The sequence below is a fragment of the Loxodonta africana genome, chromosome 7, assembly GCF_030014295.1.
Source record: "Loxodonta africana isolate mLoxAfr1 chromosome 7, mLoxAfr1.hap2, whole genome shotgun sequence".
Lineage (NCBI taxonomy): Eukaryota > Metazoa > Chordata > Mammalia > Proboscidea > Elephantidae > Loxodonta > Loxodonta africana.
This window is the reverse complement of record NC_087348.1, coordinates 14,835,212-14,855,962: the sequence shown is the minus strand read 5'-3', so window position 1 is coordinate 14,855,962 and position 20,751 is coordinate 14,835,212. Positions and strand designations below refer to the sequence as shown.

The 20,751-nt window shown below is 38.8% G+C and overlaps 1 protein-coding gene across 2 annotated transcripts in view; it reads right to left on the bottom strand.

Annotated features, from left to right (window-relative positions):
* The window catches only part of LOC111753191 (membrane-spanning 4-domains subfamily A member 4A-like), a 262,670-nt gene that overhangs the window by 234,008 nt on the left and 7,911 nt on the right, over positions 1 to 20,751 (bottom strand). The window contains exons 3-6 of one of the 2 annotated variants that reach the window (XM_064288013.1): positions 9,921 to 9,974; positions 8,071 to 8,193; positions 3,988 to 4,071; positions 2,359 to 2,767 (exon numbers count right to left, since the gene is read on the bottom strand). In XM_064288013.1, coding sequence (XP_064144083.1) covers positions 3,988 to 4,071; positions 8,071 to 8,193; positions 9,921 to 9,974 — 261 coding nt within the window. In that variant the 3' untranslated portion in view covers positions 2,359 to 2,767. Of the gene's footprint in view, positions 1 to 2,358; positions 2,768 to 3,987; positions 4,072 to 8,070; positions 8,194 to 9,920; positions 9,975 to 20,751 lie in introns of those variants that run through there. The other variant, XM_064288012.1, reaches the window with a different exon arrangement.

Below are 20,751 nucleotides of genomic sequence, written 5' to 3'. Positions count from 1 at the left end.
GCAGGACTCAGTCTACAAGATTGGATTGTGTCTTGAGCCAATTGGTTTTGAGATAAAAGAAGCCAAGACAGGGATGGGAGACCTCACACCACCAAGAAAGCAGCACTGGGAGCAGAGCACATCTTTAGACCCAGGGTTCTGGCTTGGAGAATCCCCTAGACCAGGGGAAGCTTGACGACAAGAACCTTCCTTTAGAGCCCATGGAGAAAGCCTTCCCCTGGAGCTGATGCCCTGAATTTGGATTTCTAGCCTGCTGGACTGTGAGAAAATAAACTTCTGTTTGTTAAAGCCATCCACTTGTGGTATTTCTGTTACAGCAGCATTGGATGACTAAGACACTCCACAATCACTTTATTAGGGACGCTTGATTCAGCTCCTCAACCATGGAGTCAGGGACCCATCTGAGATCTGCTTCATATTCTGTTTCTGTAGATTGGACTTTATGTTAAAGGTAGTTGGTTTATAGACATACACATCTGCCAGTAATCTCCAGGCTACTGCCATCCTCCTTTATGTATGGAAAGATGAATAGAAATTCTATATAAATAGTAATAGTTTTAAATTCTTAGTTTCACAATGATGGGCTTGTTAGATTGCTATCAAAACCTCAACCAAGAAAAATGGAATTTCTTCACTGGATCTTTCTGACTTTGGTCTACCTTTGGAGCTAGATGGGGTGGGTGTGTTGGCATAGGGACAGAGAGGACTTCATCTGCCCTTGAAAATCATGCATGAAGGAAAGTGGATACTAAAATACATAATGAGTTTAGTTCTGTATGGGAGAGAGAAAAATATGTACTAAGTTATAAAATAATAATGTCCATGAAATTGAAAGATAGGTTTTTCCGACCCTGATGGAAAATATCACCTCCTCAAAAAGGACTTTTCTGGCTACTCTTTCTAATAAATCCCCCAACTACCTGACATTTTTTAGTCCATTGACTTGATTTATTTTCCACATAGCTTCTAACAACATTGTTGTTGTTATATACTGTCAAGTCGGTTCCAACTCATAGTGAAACTAGATACAATAGAAGGAAACACTCCCTGGTTCTGTGCCATCCTCACAATCATCGTTATGCTTGAGGACATTGTTGCAGCCACTGTGTCAATCCATCTCCTTGAGATATGAAAATATTTTGATTTATTGTTCATATGGTTGTTTCTGGCCCTCGTCTTAAAATTTACAAAGAGGAAAGACATTGTTTACCTCTTGTTTACCACTATGCTGAAAATGATCCACAACCCATTATGAATTAAAAATATATATGTATGTATACATATACACACACACATGTACATGTATATGGAAATGTGTGTGTGTGTGTATATATATATATATGCCTTTGAAGTTCAGCACATGGCAGTCAATAGACTTGTTGCTTTACCCATATTATACCAAGTAATTAGCTCAGCTTTATGAGCCAGGGAATATTATTGCTACTTTACAGAAGAAAAAACTGAAATATAGAGAGATTTTATGTTATGTCCATGGGCACACAGGTAGCAAGTAAGAGGGATGAGATTTTCAAGATAAAAACCCAGAGTTGTCTGATTAGAAAGCCGATTATTTAACACCATGATAGAATTCCTGAATGGGAAGCAGGCAGCATAGGAACTTATTGCTGCTAATTTTATTTGTTTGTTTTGTAAAAAAAAAAAAATATATATATATATGTAAAAAGAATTTAATGAGCATTGAGTAAATACCATGTGTGACACAATACAGTACATGGCACTAGGGATACAACCTTGAGTAAGATACAATTCTCTCCTGTATTGCAGAAAGAAAGGAAGAGAGAGAAGAAGAAGAAGGCTTAGAAGGAGGAGAAGGGGAAGGGCAGAGAGAGAAAGAGGAGGGAGAGGAAGGGCAGAGAGAAAAAGAGGAGGGAGAGGAAGGGGAAGGAATGCAGAGTGGAGAGGAGGGGAGGGGAGGGGAAGAGTGAGGACAGGAGAGGAGGCAAGAAAGGGGACAGTAGGGGAGGGCAAAGGAAGAGGGGGAAGTTAGGGGAGGGAAGGGGAATGGAGTAGAGGAGATACGAAGGGAAGAGAGGGCAGGAAAACAGAGGGAGGAGAGAGGAGAAGAGAGAGAAAATATAAGATGAATCTGATCCATGATGTTATGTTGACTCCATGTGTGCTTATGCTTTGTGCACATATAAAGAATGAATGTTGATATTCTGAGCACTTTGTAGGGGAAAATGAAAAAAAAAAAAAAGACAGAAAGGGGGAAAAAGAGAAAAAAGGCATGCATCTCTGCTTTCAGAAGGCAAAAACACCTCATAGCCTCAAATGTGGGGGAAAAAAATCTAACAAGTAGTGATAATATTATCAAGGGAAGCAGAAATATGTAATGCTTGGGGTCCCATTTCAGCAATATCTTTTTGCCCATCTGCTGCAAATCTTATTTGCCAACTTAATGTCCTTACATACCCCTAAGGATGGATGGAAAACTTTCAAGTGCTGTTGACACATTAAATGCATGATATATTTACTTAACATCTGTTTTGATAAACAGCCAATGAAAGAGGTTACCAGGTTCTTGGGAAAAATGAAAATATTACTCTGGATTTATTATAAAATACATAAGTTTTAAAAATCAGTATTGGATTTTGATACTTTCTCAAGTAGGGTTCTTGCATTGCTGTCAGGATAGATTTTCTGGAAGATATTTCTGTTGTTCTGTTGGAGGCATCAAATTTTCTGGGAATAGTACAGGAAGGTGCCGTTTCTGCCACCTGAGGATTTGGAGGTTGCTGTTTACGCCCTGTGAAATTAATCAGAACACGGTAGGTGAGTCACCCAAATACCAACCTCAGGGTTTCCCTTTCCTAACCACTCAACGTCGTCATTATCAGTCTACTGTTTCTTCTCTGAATCTAGTCTCAAGATAGATCTGGTTGTGTTTGTCAGGCATCTTTCAGGTCAAGCTAGCCCTAAAAACCCATTGTCTTTAAGTCGATTAGGACTCAGTGACTATAGCAAGCCCTAGGACAAACATTCATCGATCTTTCTCGGCATGGAAATGCTAATGGTTGTTTCTCTGGTTCTGCATCTGGATGAATCTTACATTTGGCTTATGGTGCCCAATGAGTTCTGTAAACCCAGATAGTAAGGTGAACATAGAATTCTTCTTCCAAACCAGAAGAATGTCATCCAGAGAGAGGGTATTGGGAAATGAAAGGCGAGAAGACACTCTAGGAAAAATAGTTGTTGCTGTTATTGTTATTGTCTTCCAGTTGATTCCTACTCTTCAAAGCCCCATGAGTTACAGAGTAGAACTGCTCCATAGGGTTTTCTTTCACAGTGTAATCTTAAAGGAAGCAGCATGCTTACGACAACATCAGAAGCAAAGTGTGATTTGCCTCTCTATTGTGAAGTATTATCAAATCTGGGCTCTGAAAGAAGGCCCTTTGAAGGAGTAAGGGTGGTAAAAAATAGCTTTTCTTTAGCCATTGTGGTAGGCAGAATTCTAAGATGACTTGCCAGTGACACACACCCTTTAATGATACCACTTCCTTTGAGTGTAGTCTGGATCTGCGAACATGACGAGGTATCACTTCCACGATTAGGTTACTAATCAGGTGACTTTGTGTTTATCAAAAGGGACATTCTCCTAGGTGGTCCTTGCCTACTCAAGTGGGCCCTTTAAAGGGGCTTTAAAGCATAAGAGATTTTTGCCCTCTTCCTGGCCACTGAGATGTGGTAGCCATGAGTTCTACAGTTAAAAGGAAATTGACTCCACCGTGGAGCACGGAAGTGGATCAAAAGTCTCACATGAGACCACAGCTCCAGCCAACACCTTGACTGCAGCCTTGTAATACCCTGAGCAAAAGACCCACCTAAGCTGTGCCCAAACTCTTGACCCTTGGAAACTGGGAGATAATAAGTGTGTGCTATTTTAAGTCTCTAAGTTTCTGGCATTTTCTTCCACAACAATTAAAAACTAATACAGATGTGTTCAAGGGAAGGAAGCCCAATACTCACTCAAAAGCAGCACCGGACGACACAGGTGAGAACAGTAATGCAGAACTCCAGCACACTTAAACTGAGCACTGCACCATCCATACCCTAGGAATAAATCCATAACAAAGGAGGGTGAGGGTAGAAATGACAAGTTCCAAACACTGATCACTGATTACAGGGGCAAAAAAGAGAAGAAGGACTGGGCAGGGCTCAGAAAAACTGGCTTCCATTGTAGCCTGAACTTTGGCCTGTTTTTGGCCTGGTGAAAGCCACTTATTTTCTGACTAATAAAATAATAAGGCTTTATCCCCCCTGCTCACTACTTTCCAATACTATTGCAAAAAAAAAAAAAAATTGCGAAAGCACCTTAAAAAGAGGAGAAAATGGATCACAAAGATCATTTTCATCTCAGTTCTTTCAAACACTAGAAATTCCATAAAGTAGGCATTATGATATGATCTCATAACTTAGTCATTACAGGTAGAAAATGTTCCCCCCAATGAGGCCCAGGTTCTAATCCCCAGAATATGTCAATATGTTAAATTACATGGCAAAGCCTGCTAATCAGCTGCTTTGAGTTGGGGAGATCATCCTGCCTTATCCAGATGGTCCAAGTTTAATTTATAAGCATCTTTATAAGTAGAAATAAGAGGCAGAAAATCAGAGAGAGATTGGAAGATGCTGCACTGCTTACTTTGAAGATAGAGGAAAGCTCCATTAGCCAAGGAATGCAGGTAGCCTCTAGAAGATGGAAAAGGCAAGAAACCAGATTCTCCCCTGAGCTTCTGGAAACAATGCAACTCTTCTGAAATCTTGATTTTAGCCCATTGAGATCCATTTCAGACAGACTGAGACCTCCAGAAACGTAGGTAATAACTTTGTTTTGTTTTAAATAACTAAGTTTGTGGTAACTTACTTCAGCCCTAATTAGAAACTAATGTAGTAATGGAGCCCAGGTGGCATAGTGGTTAAGAGCTTGGCTGCTAACCAAAAGTTCTGGAGTTCAAATCCACCAGCCGCTCTTTGGAAACCCTTGGGGCAGTTCTACTCTGTCCTGTAGGGTTGCTATGAGTTGGAACTGACGTGATGGTACACAACAGCAACAATGTAGTAATGAACATCAAATGAGTCTGTCTTTAATCCATACCCTAGGAGAACTGGCTTTAGGCTCAATCTTTAGCCAAGGTGCATGGTCAGATTTGAGGGACAATGGGAAGTATTCTTATTCCTAATAATCTTATCCTGAAATGATGCCTGGGATTCTTTGGTTTAATGATTCTCTCCTTGCACAGAGAGTCACTCTGGTTTAGAAAAACCCAGGAATGAGGGGCACAGTGTATAAAACAGACTCAAGTAGACCTAAGAATATTCATATTAATTATTTCATTACCTATTTACTCATCCCTTGAACAAATATTTACTCAGTAACCTCTTTATATTGAACATTGTTGTAGGTACTGAAAGTACAGGAGCAAATGAAAAACAGACGATTTCCTTGTCTTCAAGGATCTTACCACCTAGAGGGGTAGACCAGAGGTTGGCAAACTTTCTCTGTAAGGGAGCAGGTAATAAATACTTAGCACTTTTCAGGCTATGAGATCTCTGATGCAAGGACTCAGCTCTCCAAAAGCAGCCTTACACAGTATGTGAACAAGTGAGTGAGTTTGTGTATCAATAAAACTTTATTTTCAAAAACAGGCGCCAGGCAAAGGAGCAAATTAAACACACATTAATTTGAGCCACAAGGAATTGCTCTTTTTCTAGGTCAGGTATAGCTGATCGTTGGCAAATTTCATTTTCTTCTACCCAAGGATTCCGGGTAATGAGCTATCTAAACACTCCTATCTGCAAAGATCTCTCCATTTTCTAACCTCTGTTGTTAATTATATTCAAAGGTAAATCCTCTGACCCTTTGGAAAACTAACTGCTGGGATGAAGGTGATGGTGATAAATGATAATTATGATGATGATGATATTTTTCTCTCAGGAGGGCTAGACTAGAGTTTCCTTAAGGCAGGAACATGGTCACTTTCCTATGTCTCTGGGGTGGTAACACTTGAATTGGGCATGAAATATGGATTTACAGGCTTGTGGGCTGAAAGTGCAGATGCCAGGTAAGAAGACACGTGATGATTCAGATTCCAGGAACCTTATCAATACTTTCTGATGTAAGGATGGGCAGAAAAAAATCTTCACACAATTAAAGAGAATTCATGATGGCTTTTGGAAGGATGTGAGTGAGATGGAGGCAGGACCAGCTACGTAATTTATAGGGTCAAGTGAAAAATGAAAATTTAGGGGTTCTTGTTCAAAAATTAATAAGAATTTCAAGATAGCAACAGCAGAGCATTAAACCAAGCACTGGCCCCTCTGTGGGCAGGGCCTTGTGTAGACACTGAGGAAGCCATCCCCATGAAGTCAGTCAAGTACAGTTTGGGTCCCTATCATTACATCCTTTAAGTTATTAATGTGGGAATCTTCAGAAACTGAGCTTAAAATTCAAAAATTCTTCAATACAACAACATGGAACAATAGTAAATCATACATGAGGATAAGAAGCAGGAAGTTCCAGATTCAAATCCTGCTTTTGCCAATTTTGAACAGTGTCACCTTAGAAAAATATGTTAAGTTCTCTGCAGAAGCTCTCTTTTCTTATTTTGAATAAGTGGCAACAAATAAAATTGCTTACTACAAGAAATGTCAGAAATTTAAGGAGAGAGGATTCTTTTAGCAAAGTTACTTCAAGGGGTTATTTTACTACGAATATATAGCACTGGAGACATCCAGGTGAAGTTGGGAGTGAAGTAAAGACACTGCAATAGGTCTGCATAATAAATTAGGAACAATGCTAAGGCCCATACATAGCTGAGGATAAGATAGAAGGAGAACAAAAGGAGAGGAAGAACTAAGCAGCATGGTAGAATGCTGGATGTTTATATGGAGCCATGATCACAGGAAACTCTACTGTGTTGAGACTAGCCAAGAGACTTTGAAGTAGCAAATATTTAATGTTATATTTTGTTTCTTATCCTGTGCTGCAATATCCACCCACCCTACACACAATTTCCACATGGTCCAAAACTTCAAGAAGTTTTACCACCTATACAATCTTTTATAGTGGTTGTCTTAGTTTGCTAGTGCTGCCGTAACAAAAAGTACCATAGGGAATGAGGATTCATTGTCTCAGAGTTTTCTAGGTTAGAAGCTCAAATCAATATATTAGCTCTAGGGGAGAGTCCTTCCTTGTTAGTAGCTCCAGGTGTTCTTTTGTTATTCCTTGGCTTACAGATCAATCTTCACATAGAACTTCCCTTCCCCCTATGTGTGTGTCTCTGTTTTCTCTTGTATAAGAGACCACTCAGAAGGGATTAGGTTTAAGACCCACCCTACTCTGGAATGTCTTGATTAACATAACAGAGAAAAACAGGGTCATACTCACAGGTACAGAAGTTAGGACTTCACATCTTCCGGGGGGACAAAATCCAATCAATAACAGTGGTGATTTCAAGAATAAAATTTTAGGATATTATCCATATGGGGACAAGTGGAACAGAAAATTTGTAAAACCAGAATGAAGATTGGGAATTTTCCAGGAGCAGGATGTAGGGGATAGAAATGATGAGTCATGCAAGAACACCTAGAGATGTTGGCAGGGACCCTGGGTTACTCATCACTTGTTCAAGATAATTTGACTTTAGTTAGAGAACCAGGTAACCCCATAAGAAGCTCAGCCAAGAAGCTCTGGAAACATATAAGGACTGACCTCTGAGCTCTATTTTTGGAGGGAATAACAGTACATGCTGATCATAATTGTGAAATTAAACAAGAAAATTATACAAAGGGCTCAGCACAATAACTGTGAGAAAGTAGGTGTTTAATATAAGCTTTCTTTTCCCACTTTGCCAGATCACATATAGAGAATAAACAAGAAGGTGTGTGGGCTGTAGCCCTAATTCCTAAAGAAAAGATTGCCCTATTTCTCATTTGCTTCAAAGTTCCCAAGATGAGGTAGCAATTAAGGAATGCTGATTGTTACTTTTGCCAGGAGGAGGGCTCCTGTGACCTGCTTCGCTACAGTACTCCGTGAAAAGAGGAAGCACTCACCATTAACATGGCACATTTTTCTGACGTCAAAGTGTATTCACATACAGATGAAAAATCCCTCAAGCTCAACGCAGTGATTGTGATCCCTATGATGGCCACGACTAAGCTGATGAAATTCAAAGTCTAGAAAGGAATAAAAATCCATTAAACAGGCCAACAACATCTGCAGATATGCCTCCATCCTTCACACTCTCTCCTTCTTTCCCAACAGAGTCATCTTCTCCAGCAATAGCCTCCTGATTTGTCCCTTTCTATATCTATCTATATAGATATAGATAGATAGATACATATATATATCTATCTATGTATATCTCTATCTCCATCTATATCATCTGTTTCTCTCTCTCGATATATATAAAAAACCCAAACTCATTAGCATACAATGGATTCTGACTCATGGCAATCCTATGTCTAATAGAATAGAACAACTCCATAGGGCTTTTTGTTGTTGTTGAGAATATATACAGCAAATTATACCCTAATTCAATACTTTCTCTGTGTATAGCTCAATAACATTGAGTACATTCTTGTAGTCCTGCAACCGTTCTTACCCTCCTTTTCTGAGTTGTTCTTCTGCCATTAACATAAATTCTCTGCCCCCTAACATTTCTACCTAATCGTTGAAGTTGTTGTTGTCACTTTGATCCCATATAGTTTTTGAAAGAGCATAATGCTCAAGGCAGATATTTTTTACTAGTTGTGCTAAAATATTATCTGGTTTTAAGAAGACTTCATAGGGTTTTTCTACTTGAAATCTTTACAGAAGCAGATTGCCAGGTCTTTGTGGCACAACTGGGTGGATTTGAGTGTCCATTTTTAGGGTAATAGTGAACTGTAGAGCATTTGCACATCCCAGGGATTTAATCTCTGGCAGAACACAAATATGACCTTGTCATTCCCATACCTGTATCCTTTAGATGACTGTCCTAGGAATGTCATTAAAGGGACTTACAATGCCCTTTATACTTTAGTTGGGCATATACTGGGTCCATCTCCTACCATGTCATACTTCTGGTGCATGATTGCTTATCCTTCTCTAAATATTGCATGCCTTTCATGCCTCTACACCTTCTGCATATTATTTCCCTCCCCTGGGGATTCCCTGCCATACATTTTCTTCTCAGGGGAAAGGGTATGAAGACCTTTTATAAAAACTCAAATTGCTCAGGAAAGAGTGAGAAGTTGGGTGTGACTGCAGTAGTAGGCACCATTTAGTGGGTCTAACTGGATGAGAAGCTGGGGAGGCAGGTTTAGATAGGCCATTGTGAACATGCTGCACAGGTTAGTATTTATCCTTTGAGCAAGGAAAATTCAAATATGGTCTTTTGGCAGGAAAAACATGGGATGACATCTGGGTATTCTGTCTTTTATTGGCTTTGTGAAAGACAGCTTGGCGTGGAAGTTATGTTTTAAAATTGCTTCTTCTTTAATAGCCTTAGTGGGAATTTTATTTTATTGCAATCTGAATCAAAATCCTTTTAGGATTCAATTTTATTACACATTCTAATCATTCAGTTAATAATATTATGTCACACCAGTACTCAGTGCCATTGTCATGGGCTGGACCTCAAGTTCCAGGGATCTTTGACTGCTTCTGTTTCATGTTTCCCCTAAGGAATCCTCCATATCTTCATAAAGATTCTCTCAGCAACTACCTCACCAAAATATTCAGCCCCATGTCAGCAATTCTATCATTGGCCGATTGGCTGATGAGCTATTTTGAAAGACTGATTTAACCAGTTCAATCTCACAATCTCTCCTGTTGATTTAAAAACAAACAAAATATGGGGTCATCAGGTATCATTAATCCTTTTTTGGTACAAAAACAAAGAAAAGGAAATATTTCTCACCAAATATGCATCTGGAATTTCTTCTGCAATTAACAAGGCCCCCGAAACAATAAACTAGTAACAAAAAGAAAAATGAAGGTAAAATTTTAAGCAAATATTTGAAGTTATAATTTATCAAAACTTACCCCTAAATTAGAAAGAAATGTTAAATTGATAAATTATCTTAGAAGAAACACAAAACTGTAAAAATAATCCCCACCTCCTCAAGAAAGAACAAGAGAGGTTCTATCAGAGGGATTTATAGGGAAATTTATCAAGCCTTTCAAACAATAGCTGATAGCAATGATATTTAAACAGCTCCGGAAACATTGACATATAAAGAAAGCTTCCAAATTCCTGATATGAATTAATGCTAATATTGGTACCAAATTTGAACAAGATATTATGAAAGGAAAAAAAAAGAAACTAAGATTAATCTCTTTTAAAATATCTATTAAAATTTGTAAATAAAAGAGTGGCAAAGAAAAATTTCAAATTCCTTAATAAACGATTAAGATTTACTAGCTCATTTGACTGCAACAATTGTAGAACTACTTTCCTTTTGGAAAAAATTGCTAAAATCAAGTCAACAGGCTCCCTGCCTTAGGCTATTCAACTCTTTGAGTTTTAAGATTTGCTTTGACACTCTGATTTCAAAAGTTTCAAAAACTCGTATTTTCGTACCCCAAAAATGAATAATCTAATGAAATAGCATGATAAATTACTTTTAAAAAATGTCTAATATCAAGACATTTGTTGTTGTTGTTAGGTGCCCTCATGTGGGTTCCGACTCACAGTGAACCTATCTACAACAGGAGGAAACACTACCCAGTCCTGTGTTATCCTCACAATCTTTGTTACGCTTGAGCCCATTGTTGCGGCCACTGTGTCAATCCCTCTCCTTGAGGGTCTTCTACTTTTCTGCTGACCCTCTACTCTACCAAGTGTGATGTCCTTCTTCAGGGACTGATCCCTCCTGAAAATATGTCCAGAGTATTTGAGACAAAGTCTCATCATTCTTGCTTTTAAGGAACATTCTGGTTGTACTTCTTCCAAGACAGATTTGTTCGTTCTTTTGGCAGTGCCTGGTCTATTCAGTATTCTTCGCCAACACCACAATTCAAAGGTTTCAGTTCTCTTTTGTCTTCCTTATTCACTGCCCAGCTTTTTCAAGCATATGAGGTGATTGAAAACCCCACGGCTTGGTCAGGCCCACCTTATTCTTCAAGGTGGCATCTTTGTTTTTTAATAATTTAAGAGGTCTTTTGCTGCAGATTGGGCCAATGCAATATGTCTTTTGATCTCTTGACTGCTGTTTCCATGGCTGTTGATTGTGGATCTGAGTAGAATGAAATCCTCAACAACTTCTATCTTTTCTCCGTTTATCGTGATGTTATTTACTGGTCCAATTGTGAGGATTTTTGTTTTCTTTATGTTGAGGTGTAATCCATAATGAAGGCTGTGTTCTTTGATCTTCACCAGTAAGTGCTTCAAGTCCTTTTTGGTTTCAGTAAGCAAGGTTTTGTTACCTGTATAACACATGGAGTTCTGATGCCGAGTTCTTCTCCATATAAATCCTGCTCCTCAGATTATTTGTTCAGCATACAGATTGAATAGTCATGGGGAAAGATACAATGCTGACACACACCTTTCCTGACTTGAAACCATGCAGTATTCCCTTGTTCTTTTTGAATGGCTGCCTCTTGTCTATGTACAGATTCCTCATGAGTACAATGAAGTGTCCTGGAATTCTCATCCTTTGCAATGTTATCCATAATTTTTTATAATCCACACAGTTGAATACATTTGCATAGTCTATGAAAGACAGGTAAACTTCTTTCTTGTATTCTCTGCTTTCTGCCAGGATCCATCTGATACCAGCAATTATATCCCTCATTCCATGTCCTTATCTGTATCCAGCTTGAATTTTTCTCAGTTCCCTGTTGATGTACTGCTGCAGCTGCTTTTGAAAGATTTTCAGAAAATTTTACTTGGCTGTGATATTAATAATATTGTTATATATTTTCCACATTCTGTTGCATCACATTTCTTTGGAATGGGCACAAATATGGATCTCTTCCAGTCATGTAGCCAGGTAGCTGTCTTCCAATTTTCTTGGCATAGACAAGTGAACGCTTTTTGTGCTGCATCCATTTGTTTAAACATCTCAGTTGGTATTCTGTCAATTCCTGGAGCCTTGTTTTCTGCCAATGCCTTCAGTGTAGTTTGACCTCTTCCTTCAGTACCGTCAGTTCTTGAGCATCTGCTACTCCCTAATATGGTTGAGCCAGTGCATTTCAGCTCACTAACGCCTAGGATATTGATGTTTATGTGTTCCATTTCATTTTTGATATCTTTCAATTTTCTTAGATTCATACTTTGTAAATTCCATGTTCTGATGATTAATGAATGTTTGCAGCTGTTTCTTCTGTATTTGAATCATGTCACATCAGCAAATGAAGGTCCCCAAACCTTGACTCAATCCATGTCATTAAGGCTCACTCTACTTTGAGGAGGCAGCTCTTCTCCAGTCATGTTTTGAGTGCCTTCAACCTGAGGGGCTCATTTTCTTGCACTATATCAGAGAATGTTCCTTTGCTATTTATAAGATTTTCTCTGGCTAGTTACTTTCAGAAGTAGACCATCAATTCCTTATTATTAGCCTGTCTTAGTCTAGAAGCTCAGCTTTAATCCGTCTGCCATGGGTGACCCTATAGCTATTTAAATACTGGTTGCATAGCTTCCAGCATCACAGCAACATTTAAGCCTCCACAGTACGACAAACTGATAGACGAATGGGGGAATATCAAGACATAGAGGTGATTAATGGAAACTAAACCACTTCTAGAAAATAATAGCAAAGAGAATTCTCCATCACATTAAATATAAAGAATCTGGTACTTCTTCAAATGTACAAGTATTTTTAAATATTGAAATAACATAATAATCTATACAGTTAATAGAGTTAAGGAAAAAATTCACATCCTGATGCTATATATGATGAAAATTCATTTAATACTGTTTAATATTTTTTCTTGGTAAAATATGATCTTCTATACCATAACGTAATATCTTAGCCCCAAAGTCTTCATCATGTTTAATATCACAATTCTAGTATCATATTATTAAATTCAAAATCAAGAAAGGATGGCTACTATTATGTAAACGTATTGAGTATAATATCTTAACCAATACAATTATATTTAAAAAAATTGTTAGAATTAGTATTAATTTAGTATGAATATGAGTTATATTAGAAATATCCAAGAATATCAACTAGAAACTACTGTAAAAATAAGAAAATTTAATAAAGCAGATGAAAATAACATTACAAACAGAAATCATATATACATATTATAAATATGTGAGTAGATGTGTGTGTATGAGTATGTTTGAGGATACGACTGAATAAAAATACCTCATTTACCATAGGAAAAAAATTACACAGTATTTTGAATGAAAAAACTAAAAAGGGATATGAAATATGTACATAAAACTTGAAGAAAACTTGGTAAAATAGACTAACACAGGGATAATTTGATGTGATTCTGAAAAAACACATAAAGATGTACTGGGAAGCCCTGGTGGTATAGTGGTTAAGAGATTGGCTTCCAAGGAAGAGGTCAGCAGTTCGAATCCACCAGCCACTCTTTGGAAACCTATGCGGCATTTCTAATCTCCTTATAGGTTTGCTGTGAATCGGAATTGACTCGATGGCCAAGGGTTTAGTTGTACCGAGACTAAAGAGATTTAAAAAAAAAAAGCAACTTTTGATTGGTTCCTGATATTGGTATTTGTACTTTGTCAGGAGGTTGTTAATGAGCTTTCCTCCAATCCTGATGCCATGTTATTCTTCATATAGTCCAGCTTCTCAGATTATTTGCTCACTATACAGATTGAATAAGTGTGATCTAAGGATATAACCCTGACACACACCTTTCCTGATTTTAAAACATGCAGTATCCCCCTGTTGTGCTCAATCCACTGTCTTTTGGTCTATGTACAGGTTCCTCATGCCCACAATTAAATGTTCTGGAATTCACATTCTTTGTAATATTATCATAATTTGTTATGGTCCACACAGCTGAAAGCCTTTGCATAGCCAATGAAACACAAAGTAAACATCTTTCTGGCATTCTCTGCTCTCAGCCAAGATCCATCTGACATCAGCAATGATAACCCTCATTCCACGACCTCTTCTGAATCTGGCTTGAATTTCTCCCACTTCCCTGTCGATGTACTACTGCACACTTTAAAAATGATCTTCAGCAAAATTGTCCTTGTTTGTGATATTAATGATGCTGTTCCATAATTTCCAGAGTCTGTTGGATCACCTTTCTTTGGAATGGACACAAATATGAATTCCTTCCAGCTGGTTTTTCAGGTATTTGTCTTCCAGATTTCTTGGCATAGACTAGTAAGTACTTGCTGTGTTGCATCTGTTTGCTGAAACATCTCTATTGCTATTCTGTCAGTTCCTGAAGCCTAGTTTTTTGTCATTCCCTTCAGGGCAGCTTGGACTTCTTCCTTCAATACCAACAGTTCGTGATCATATGCTATCTCCTGAAATGGTTGAACATCGACCAATTCTTTTTTGGTATAGTGGTTCTCTGTAGTCCTTCCATCTTCTTTTGATGCTTCCTGTGTCGTTCAATATTTTGACAATAAAATACTTCAATATTGCAACTTGAGGCTTGAATTTTCCCTTCAATTTGCTCACTTTGACAAATGCCAAGCATGTTCTTCCTTTTTGGTTTTCTAAGTCCACGTTTTTATACATTTCATTATACTCTACTTTGTCTTCTCAAGCCATCCCTTGAAATCTTCTGTTCAGCTTTCTTCATCATTTCTTCCATTTTCTTTAGTTACTCCATGTATAAGAGAAAGTTTCAGAATCTCTTCTGTCATCCATTTTGGTCTTTTCTTTCTTTCCTGTCTTTTTAATGGTCTTCTGTTTTTTCATGTATGATGTCTGTGGTGCAATGAATTAATTACTTAATATGGCCCTTCTAGACATAGTCTTTGTAACTCCCACTAAATGATATTCTGGAACCAGGCTAATAAGGTATATGGAACACTAATGGAGGGATTGGCTAGTTATGCCATCCCATTAGGCTTAAAATGAGCCATTCCAAAGCCGGGAAGAGAGAATCTCACCACCACCAAGAAAGAAGAGCCCAGGAGCGGAGTGAGTCCTTTGGACCTGGGATCACTGTGCTGAGAAGATCCTGGAACCAGGAGACTGAGGGAGAAATTGAGAGAGCAAGACATAACACTGAAGAGTTTGATAAGTGGTGGCAGAGAAATGGTGGCAGGAGAGACTGGCAGGAGAAGGAGCTGTGAGCTTCCCAGCCCACAGCACAAGAAAGTTGAGTACCTTTGGGCAGAAGCCTTCCTGGCAGAGTAGGATGCCTCTGGGCACTGATGGAGATAGGTTTCCAGACCCACTGAGCTGGAGTTGAGTGCCTTTGGGAAGATTCTTACTTGCGAAGTGGATTGCCTCAGGGCACTTATCAGCAGAGCTAAAAGAATGTTGAAACACTTGCCCAAGCTCAGCAGTGGCCAAGTGGCCAGAGAGAGGCATTTCTGCAGGCATGGCTGAGAAAAGGCTGTCCTTGATGGACGAACTGTAACCTGAGCATTCTTGAATCTGAACTGTAACCTGTTACTTCCCTAATAAACCCCATTACTGTGAGAATTGTCTGTGAGTTCTGTGTGGCCATAGCAATGAATTATTGAACTCAGCAGAGAACTAGGCAGTTCTGTGGAGCAACCGTTGGTGTCAAAATTGGTAAAGATGGCAGAGAGAGGAGGCATGTCTCACCTGCAACCCATAAGAAGCAAGCTTGGGCTGTTGACCTTGATTCTCCTTCCCTTTCATGAAGTTAGAGGAGATCAGACCCTACTGCCCACCATTTTTACAACATCTTTGATGTCATCCCACAAGTCACCTGGACTTCGATCATTAGTGTACAATGCGTCAAATCTATTCTTGAGATGGTCTTTCAATTCAGGCGGGATATACTTAAGGTCATACTTTCACTCTCATGGACTTGCGTTTTAATTTTCTTTAGCTTCTACTTGAACTCGCAAATGAGCAATTGATGGTCTTTTACATATTTGGCCCATGGCCTTGTTCTGAGTGCTGATATTGAGATTTTCTATCATCTCTTTCCACATATGCAGTGGACTTGATTCCTGTGGTATCCAGCCTGTGAGTCCGACCTGTATAGTTGCTGTTTATGTTGTTGAAGAAAAGTATTTCCAATGAATAGGTCGTAAGATCCCTGATGGAGCACTGACCAAAAGGTCAGCAGTCCAAATCCACCAGCTGCTCCTTGGAAACCCTCTGAGGCAGTTCTACTTTGTCCTATCAGGTCAGTATGAGTCAGAATTGACTCAGTGGCAACAGGTTTGTTGGTTTTCTTTCTTTTTTTTTTTTGGTCTTGCAAAATTCTATCTTTTCATCTCTAGCATCCTTTCTATCAACAAGGCCATATTTTCCAACTGATGATCCTTCTTCTTTGTTTCCATATTTCACATTCTAATCACCAGTAAATATCACTGCAATGTGGTTGGTGAGTAAATCTGAAAAATAGTTACATTAACTGGTCTTCCTTGCAGACATATGGATATTATCCTAACACTGACAGCATTTGATTTCAGAAGAGATCTTGAAATGTTATTTTTGATGATGACTGTGATAGCATTTCTCTTGAAGTTGTTATTCCTGGCATAGTAGACCATATGATTGTCTGATTCACAATGGCCAATACCAGTCCATTTCAGCTCACTTATGCCTAGGATATCAATCTTTTTGCATTCCATTTCATTTTTGATGACTTTCAATTTTCCTAGATTCATACCTCATACATTCTGTTCCAAATATTAATGAATGTTTGCAGATGTTTCTTCTCATTTTGAGTAAAGTCATATCAGCAAATGAAGGTCCCCAAAGCTTGACTCCATCCACTTCATTAACGTCTACTGTACTTTGAGGAGGTAGATCTTCCCCAGTCATATTTTGTGTGCCTTCCAACATGAGGTGCTTATCTTTTGGCGCTATATCAGACAAATTCTGCTGCTATTTATAAGGTATTCAGTGACCAATTTTTTTTTTTTTTTTTTTTTAGAAGTAGACCACCAGGTACTTCTTCCTAGTCTGTCTTAGAAAGCTAGCTGAAATCTGTTCCACCATGGGTGACAGCGTTGGTATTTCAAATACTAGTGTCATAGCTTCCAGCATCATAGCAACACACAGGCCACCACAGTACAACAAACTGACAGAGACTGGTGGACTGGAATCATAGTATGAGAGTTTAAAGATAGCTATTACTAGCATTGGAACCCTGGTTGCACAGTGGTTAAGCATTTGTGTCTGGTTAGGTCAGCAGCTCAAGTTCACCAGCCACTCTTTGGAAACCCTATGCAGCCTGTCCTATAGGGTCACTTTGAGTTGGAATCGACTTGAAGGCAATGGGTTTGGTTTTTGGTTTTGGTACTATTTGCATTATTTTTTCTTAGATATATAAAGTATTTCCAGACATAGGACAGCGTTTGCTATACTTCAAACTTTGAACCTCTGCTGTAAATAGGCAACAGGAGCATAAAACCAGTTCTAACCTATCTCTTCTCAACTTTGTAGATGTAAATAAATGGAAGCCCCTGAATGCCTGAATCCAGTCCCTGATTTTAACATAAATATTGTCATAAAGTTTTCCCCTATTGTTAGTGGATGAAACTCGATACTTTATTCTCATTTATACTCTCAATTTTGGGGGGAATTTTTTGCGTGTTTATTAGGGGATCACTTTTTAAATTTTTATTTTGTGTTTTTAAATTTAATTTTAATCATAGTTATTGTTATTAAACTTATAAAACAAAATTGATCTAACAGTCCTGTTTGTTAACCTAAACCATTTACTAAGACTTGGTAGTCATTGGGCCAGACACTATAAATTGCCTGCTGAACAACTACCTCCCTTTCACTTCCCTGCTAACAAAATCATCATTTTGTTTAGTGCCCCATAAGTTTCAAGGTAGAATGAACCCTCCCCTATCACAGTGGTGAATCTTGATAAGTCCAAACCAATAATGGCAAGTTTATCCCATTGCCATAGTTGTTTTGGGAATTTGCATATAAAACAATTCTGAACACTGAGCTATGACCAGAAGTCTGATATGGGGCTTCCAGCCAACATGCAGCTATAGACGGAAGCATCACGCCATCCCTCCATGGCAAAGACCTGAAAAACTAAGTAAAACAGAGACAAATGTTGATCCTTGAACCCTAAGCGTCAAATGAAGAGATAACTCAGCCAAGCACAAAATGGAATAAGAAATTGACAGAGAAAAGAGAGCGAGGAGAGATATGTATGGAAGTCCCCTATCAGCTAACACAGCTTGGATTCTCCATCCTGGAATTCTGTCGGAGACTGGCCGACAGGGCGTACAGGAAAGCAGCTTCACAGAGCTTCCATTGGGAGATGGAACACCTGGTAACCAGCGACATACACTCCCCCCACCGTCCTTCTCCTCCCTGCTCAACCTACCCCACTTCATAGCTGCTGTGGTCACTCGGCTGGCCGAGAAGTGCAGGGTCTGTGCTGCTTGGACTCACCCCACCCACATTGGAGACTGGAGGGCAGGGAATATGGGAAAGCAGCTTACAAGAGCTCACAGCAGGAGACAGAGCACCTGGTAAACGGCAATATATGATTTCCCACACCCTTGTCCTTCTCTCCCGTACTGCTTATCCACCTCTGCCTCCTGCCCACTGCCGTCTATTGGACAACAGGCACTGGCTTTGGCCCCTTGCCCCTTGGATTCGCCCTGCCCACACTGGCTGGCTATAAGAATGCCATTTGTTTGTTGCTGCTGTTGCTTTTTTCCGCTTCTTTTGGTTTCTTCCATGCCTCTCAACACCTCCCCCTCCTTTCTCTGGAATAGCTGGCTCCCTGTGCCATCTTTGATACTTTTTAAAAGGTTGGGAAGCACTGCTCAATGGGGGAACAGCTTCCCCTGCCTGCTGCCACACTGATAGTATCCCCTGGTCTTTTTTTTTTTTTTTTTTGCTTTGTTTTGTTTGATTCTTCGCTTTTTCTTTTTGAGGCCTGGGAGCCCGTTCTAGCTGGGTTGTACTGTGTGGCTTGGGTGCCATTTCACCAGTCTACACAGCTGTACTGTTGGGATCCCTGAAGGAATTTCTTTTTCTTTTCTTTTTGTCTTTCTTTATTTCTCAGCTTTTCATCTCTCTATACTTACCTTCTTTTCCTGTCTCCTAAATATCTGGCACTGTGTAACACCCTACCCCTTCTAGCCAGGCAGTACTGAGCAACCTGGGAACCACTTTCCCAGTTTTCTTAGCCTCATCAATGGGATCCCTGGAGGCTATTCTTTTCTAATTTTTATTTATTTATTTGTCCCTTATTCTTTTTTTCCGTTTTTGTTTTTCTCCATTTCTCACCTTCTCATCTCTTCACTCCAACGGCAATCTCCCTTAGCACTTTTTCTTTTTGTTTTTGGCTTCTGATTCTCTCTCCTGTCTCTCCTCTCTCCCATACCCACCTTAGCGCTATGCATGACAACCTACCCCCACCTACCAGCCTATCTGCAGTGTGCACTGAACGTCACACCCCCAACATATATAAAACATTGAAAGAAAAACATTACCAACCAAGAATAATATATCCTGCAAAAAACTCTTGTTCAGATATGATGGTGACATTAAGACATTTCCAGGTACACAGAAATTAAGGGTATATGTAAAAACCAAATCAAACTTACAAGAATTATTGATGGGAGTCTTTTGGTCTCACAACAAACAATATCAGACCACAGCCTGAATCTGGGATGCAAGATGGCACGAGGCAGATACTAACCTAGGAAATGAACTCTCAAGGACTATCCAAAACCAAAAGAATTACAACAGGGAACCAGAGAGGTTAACCTGTAAATGACAACAATGTCAGGACAATAAAAGAGTGAATAAATGGTGTAGGTATTCAACTTTCTAATGGATAGGAAGACAAAGTGATACCAAGTAAAAATAGATTGGTTCAAATCTGGGAATATAAGGGTAAATTTCAAAGTAACCACAAAGAAAGTTAACAAACCTACTCATCAAAATAAAGAAGAAAAACAAAAAGTCTCAGTAAAAACAAAATCTACAAAAACAAAAGAAATGAAAAAAAAAATCCACAAACAAAATGAATTCAGCACAGGAGTGTAAGAGGAACAAATAAAACAACAACACCACACACAAACACACACACAAAAAAACTTTACATGATGACGGCAATAAACTCTCATCTATCAATAATTACGCTGAATGTGAATGGCCTAAATGCACCCATAAAGAGACACAGACTGACAGAATGGATGAAAAAACAGGATCCATCAATATGCTGTCTTCAAGAAACACACCTTAGAAAAAAAGACATAAATTTATTAAAAATCAAAAGATGGAAAAATATATCAGGCAAACAACTACCAAAAAACAGCAGGAATGGCAATAATAATCTCAGATAAAATGGACTTTAAAATAAAATCCACCATAAAAGAAAAGAGGGTACTACATAATGATTAAAGGGACAATTCTTCATGAAGACTTAACCACAATAAACATCTACACACCAAATGACAAGGCTCCGAAATATATTTAAAAAAAAAAAAAACTCTAACACCACTGAAAAGAGAAATTCACAGTTCCACAACAATAGTAGGATGCCTCAACACACCACTCTCGGAAAAGGACAGAATATCTGAAAAGAAACTCAACAAAGATACAGAAGAGCTAAAGGGCACAGTCAGCCAACCTGACCTTACAGTCATATAAGGAACAATCCACCCA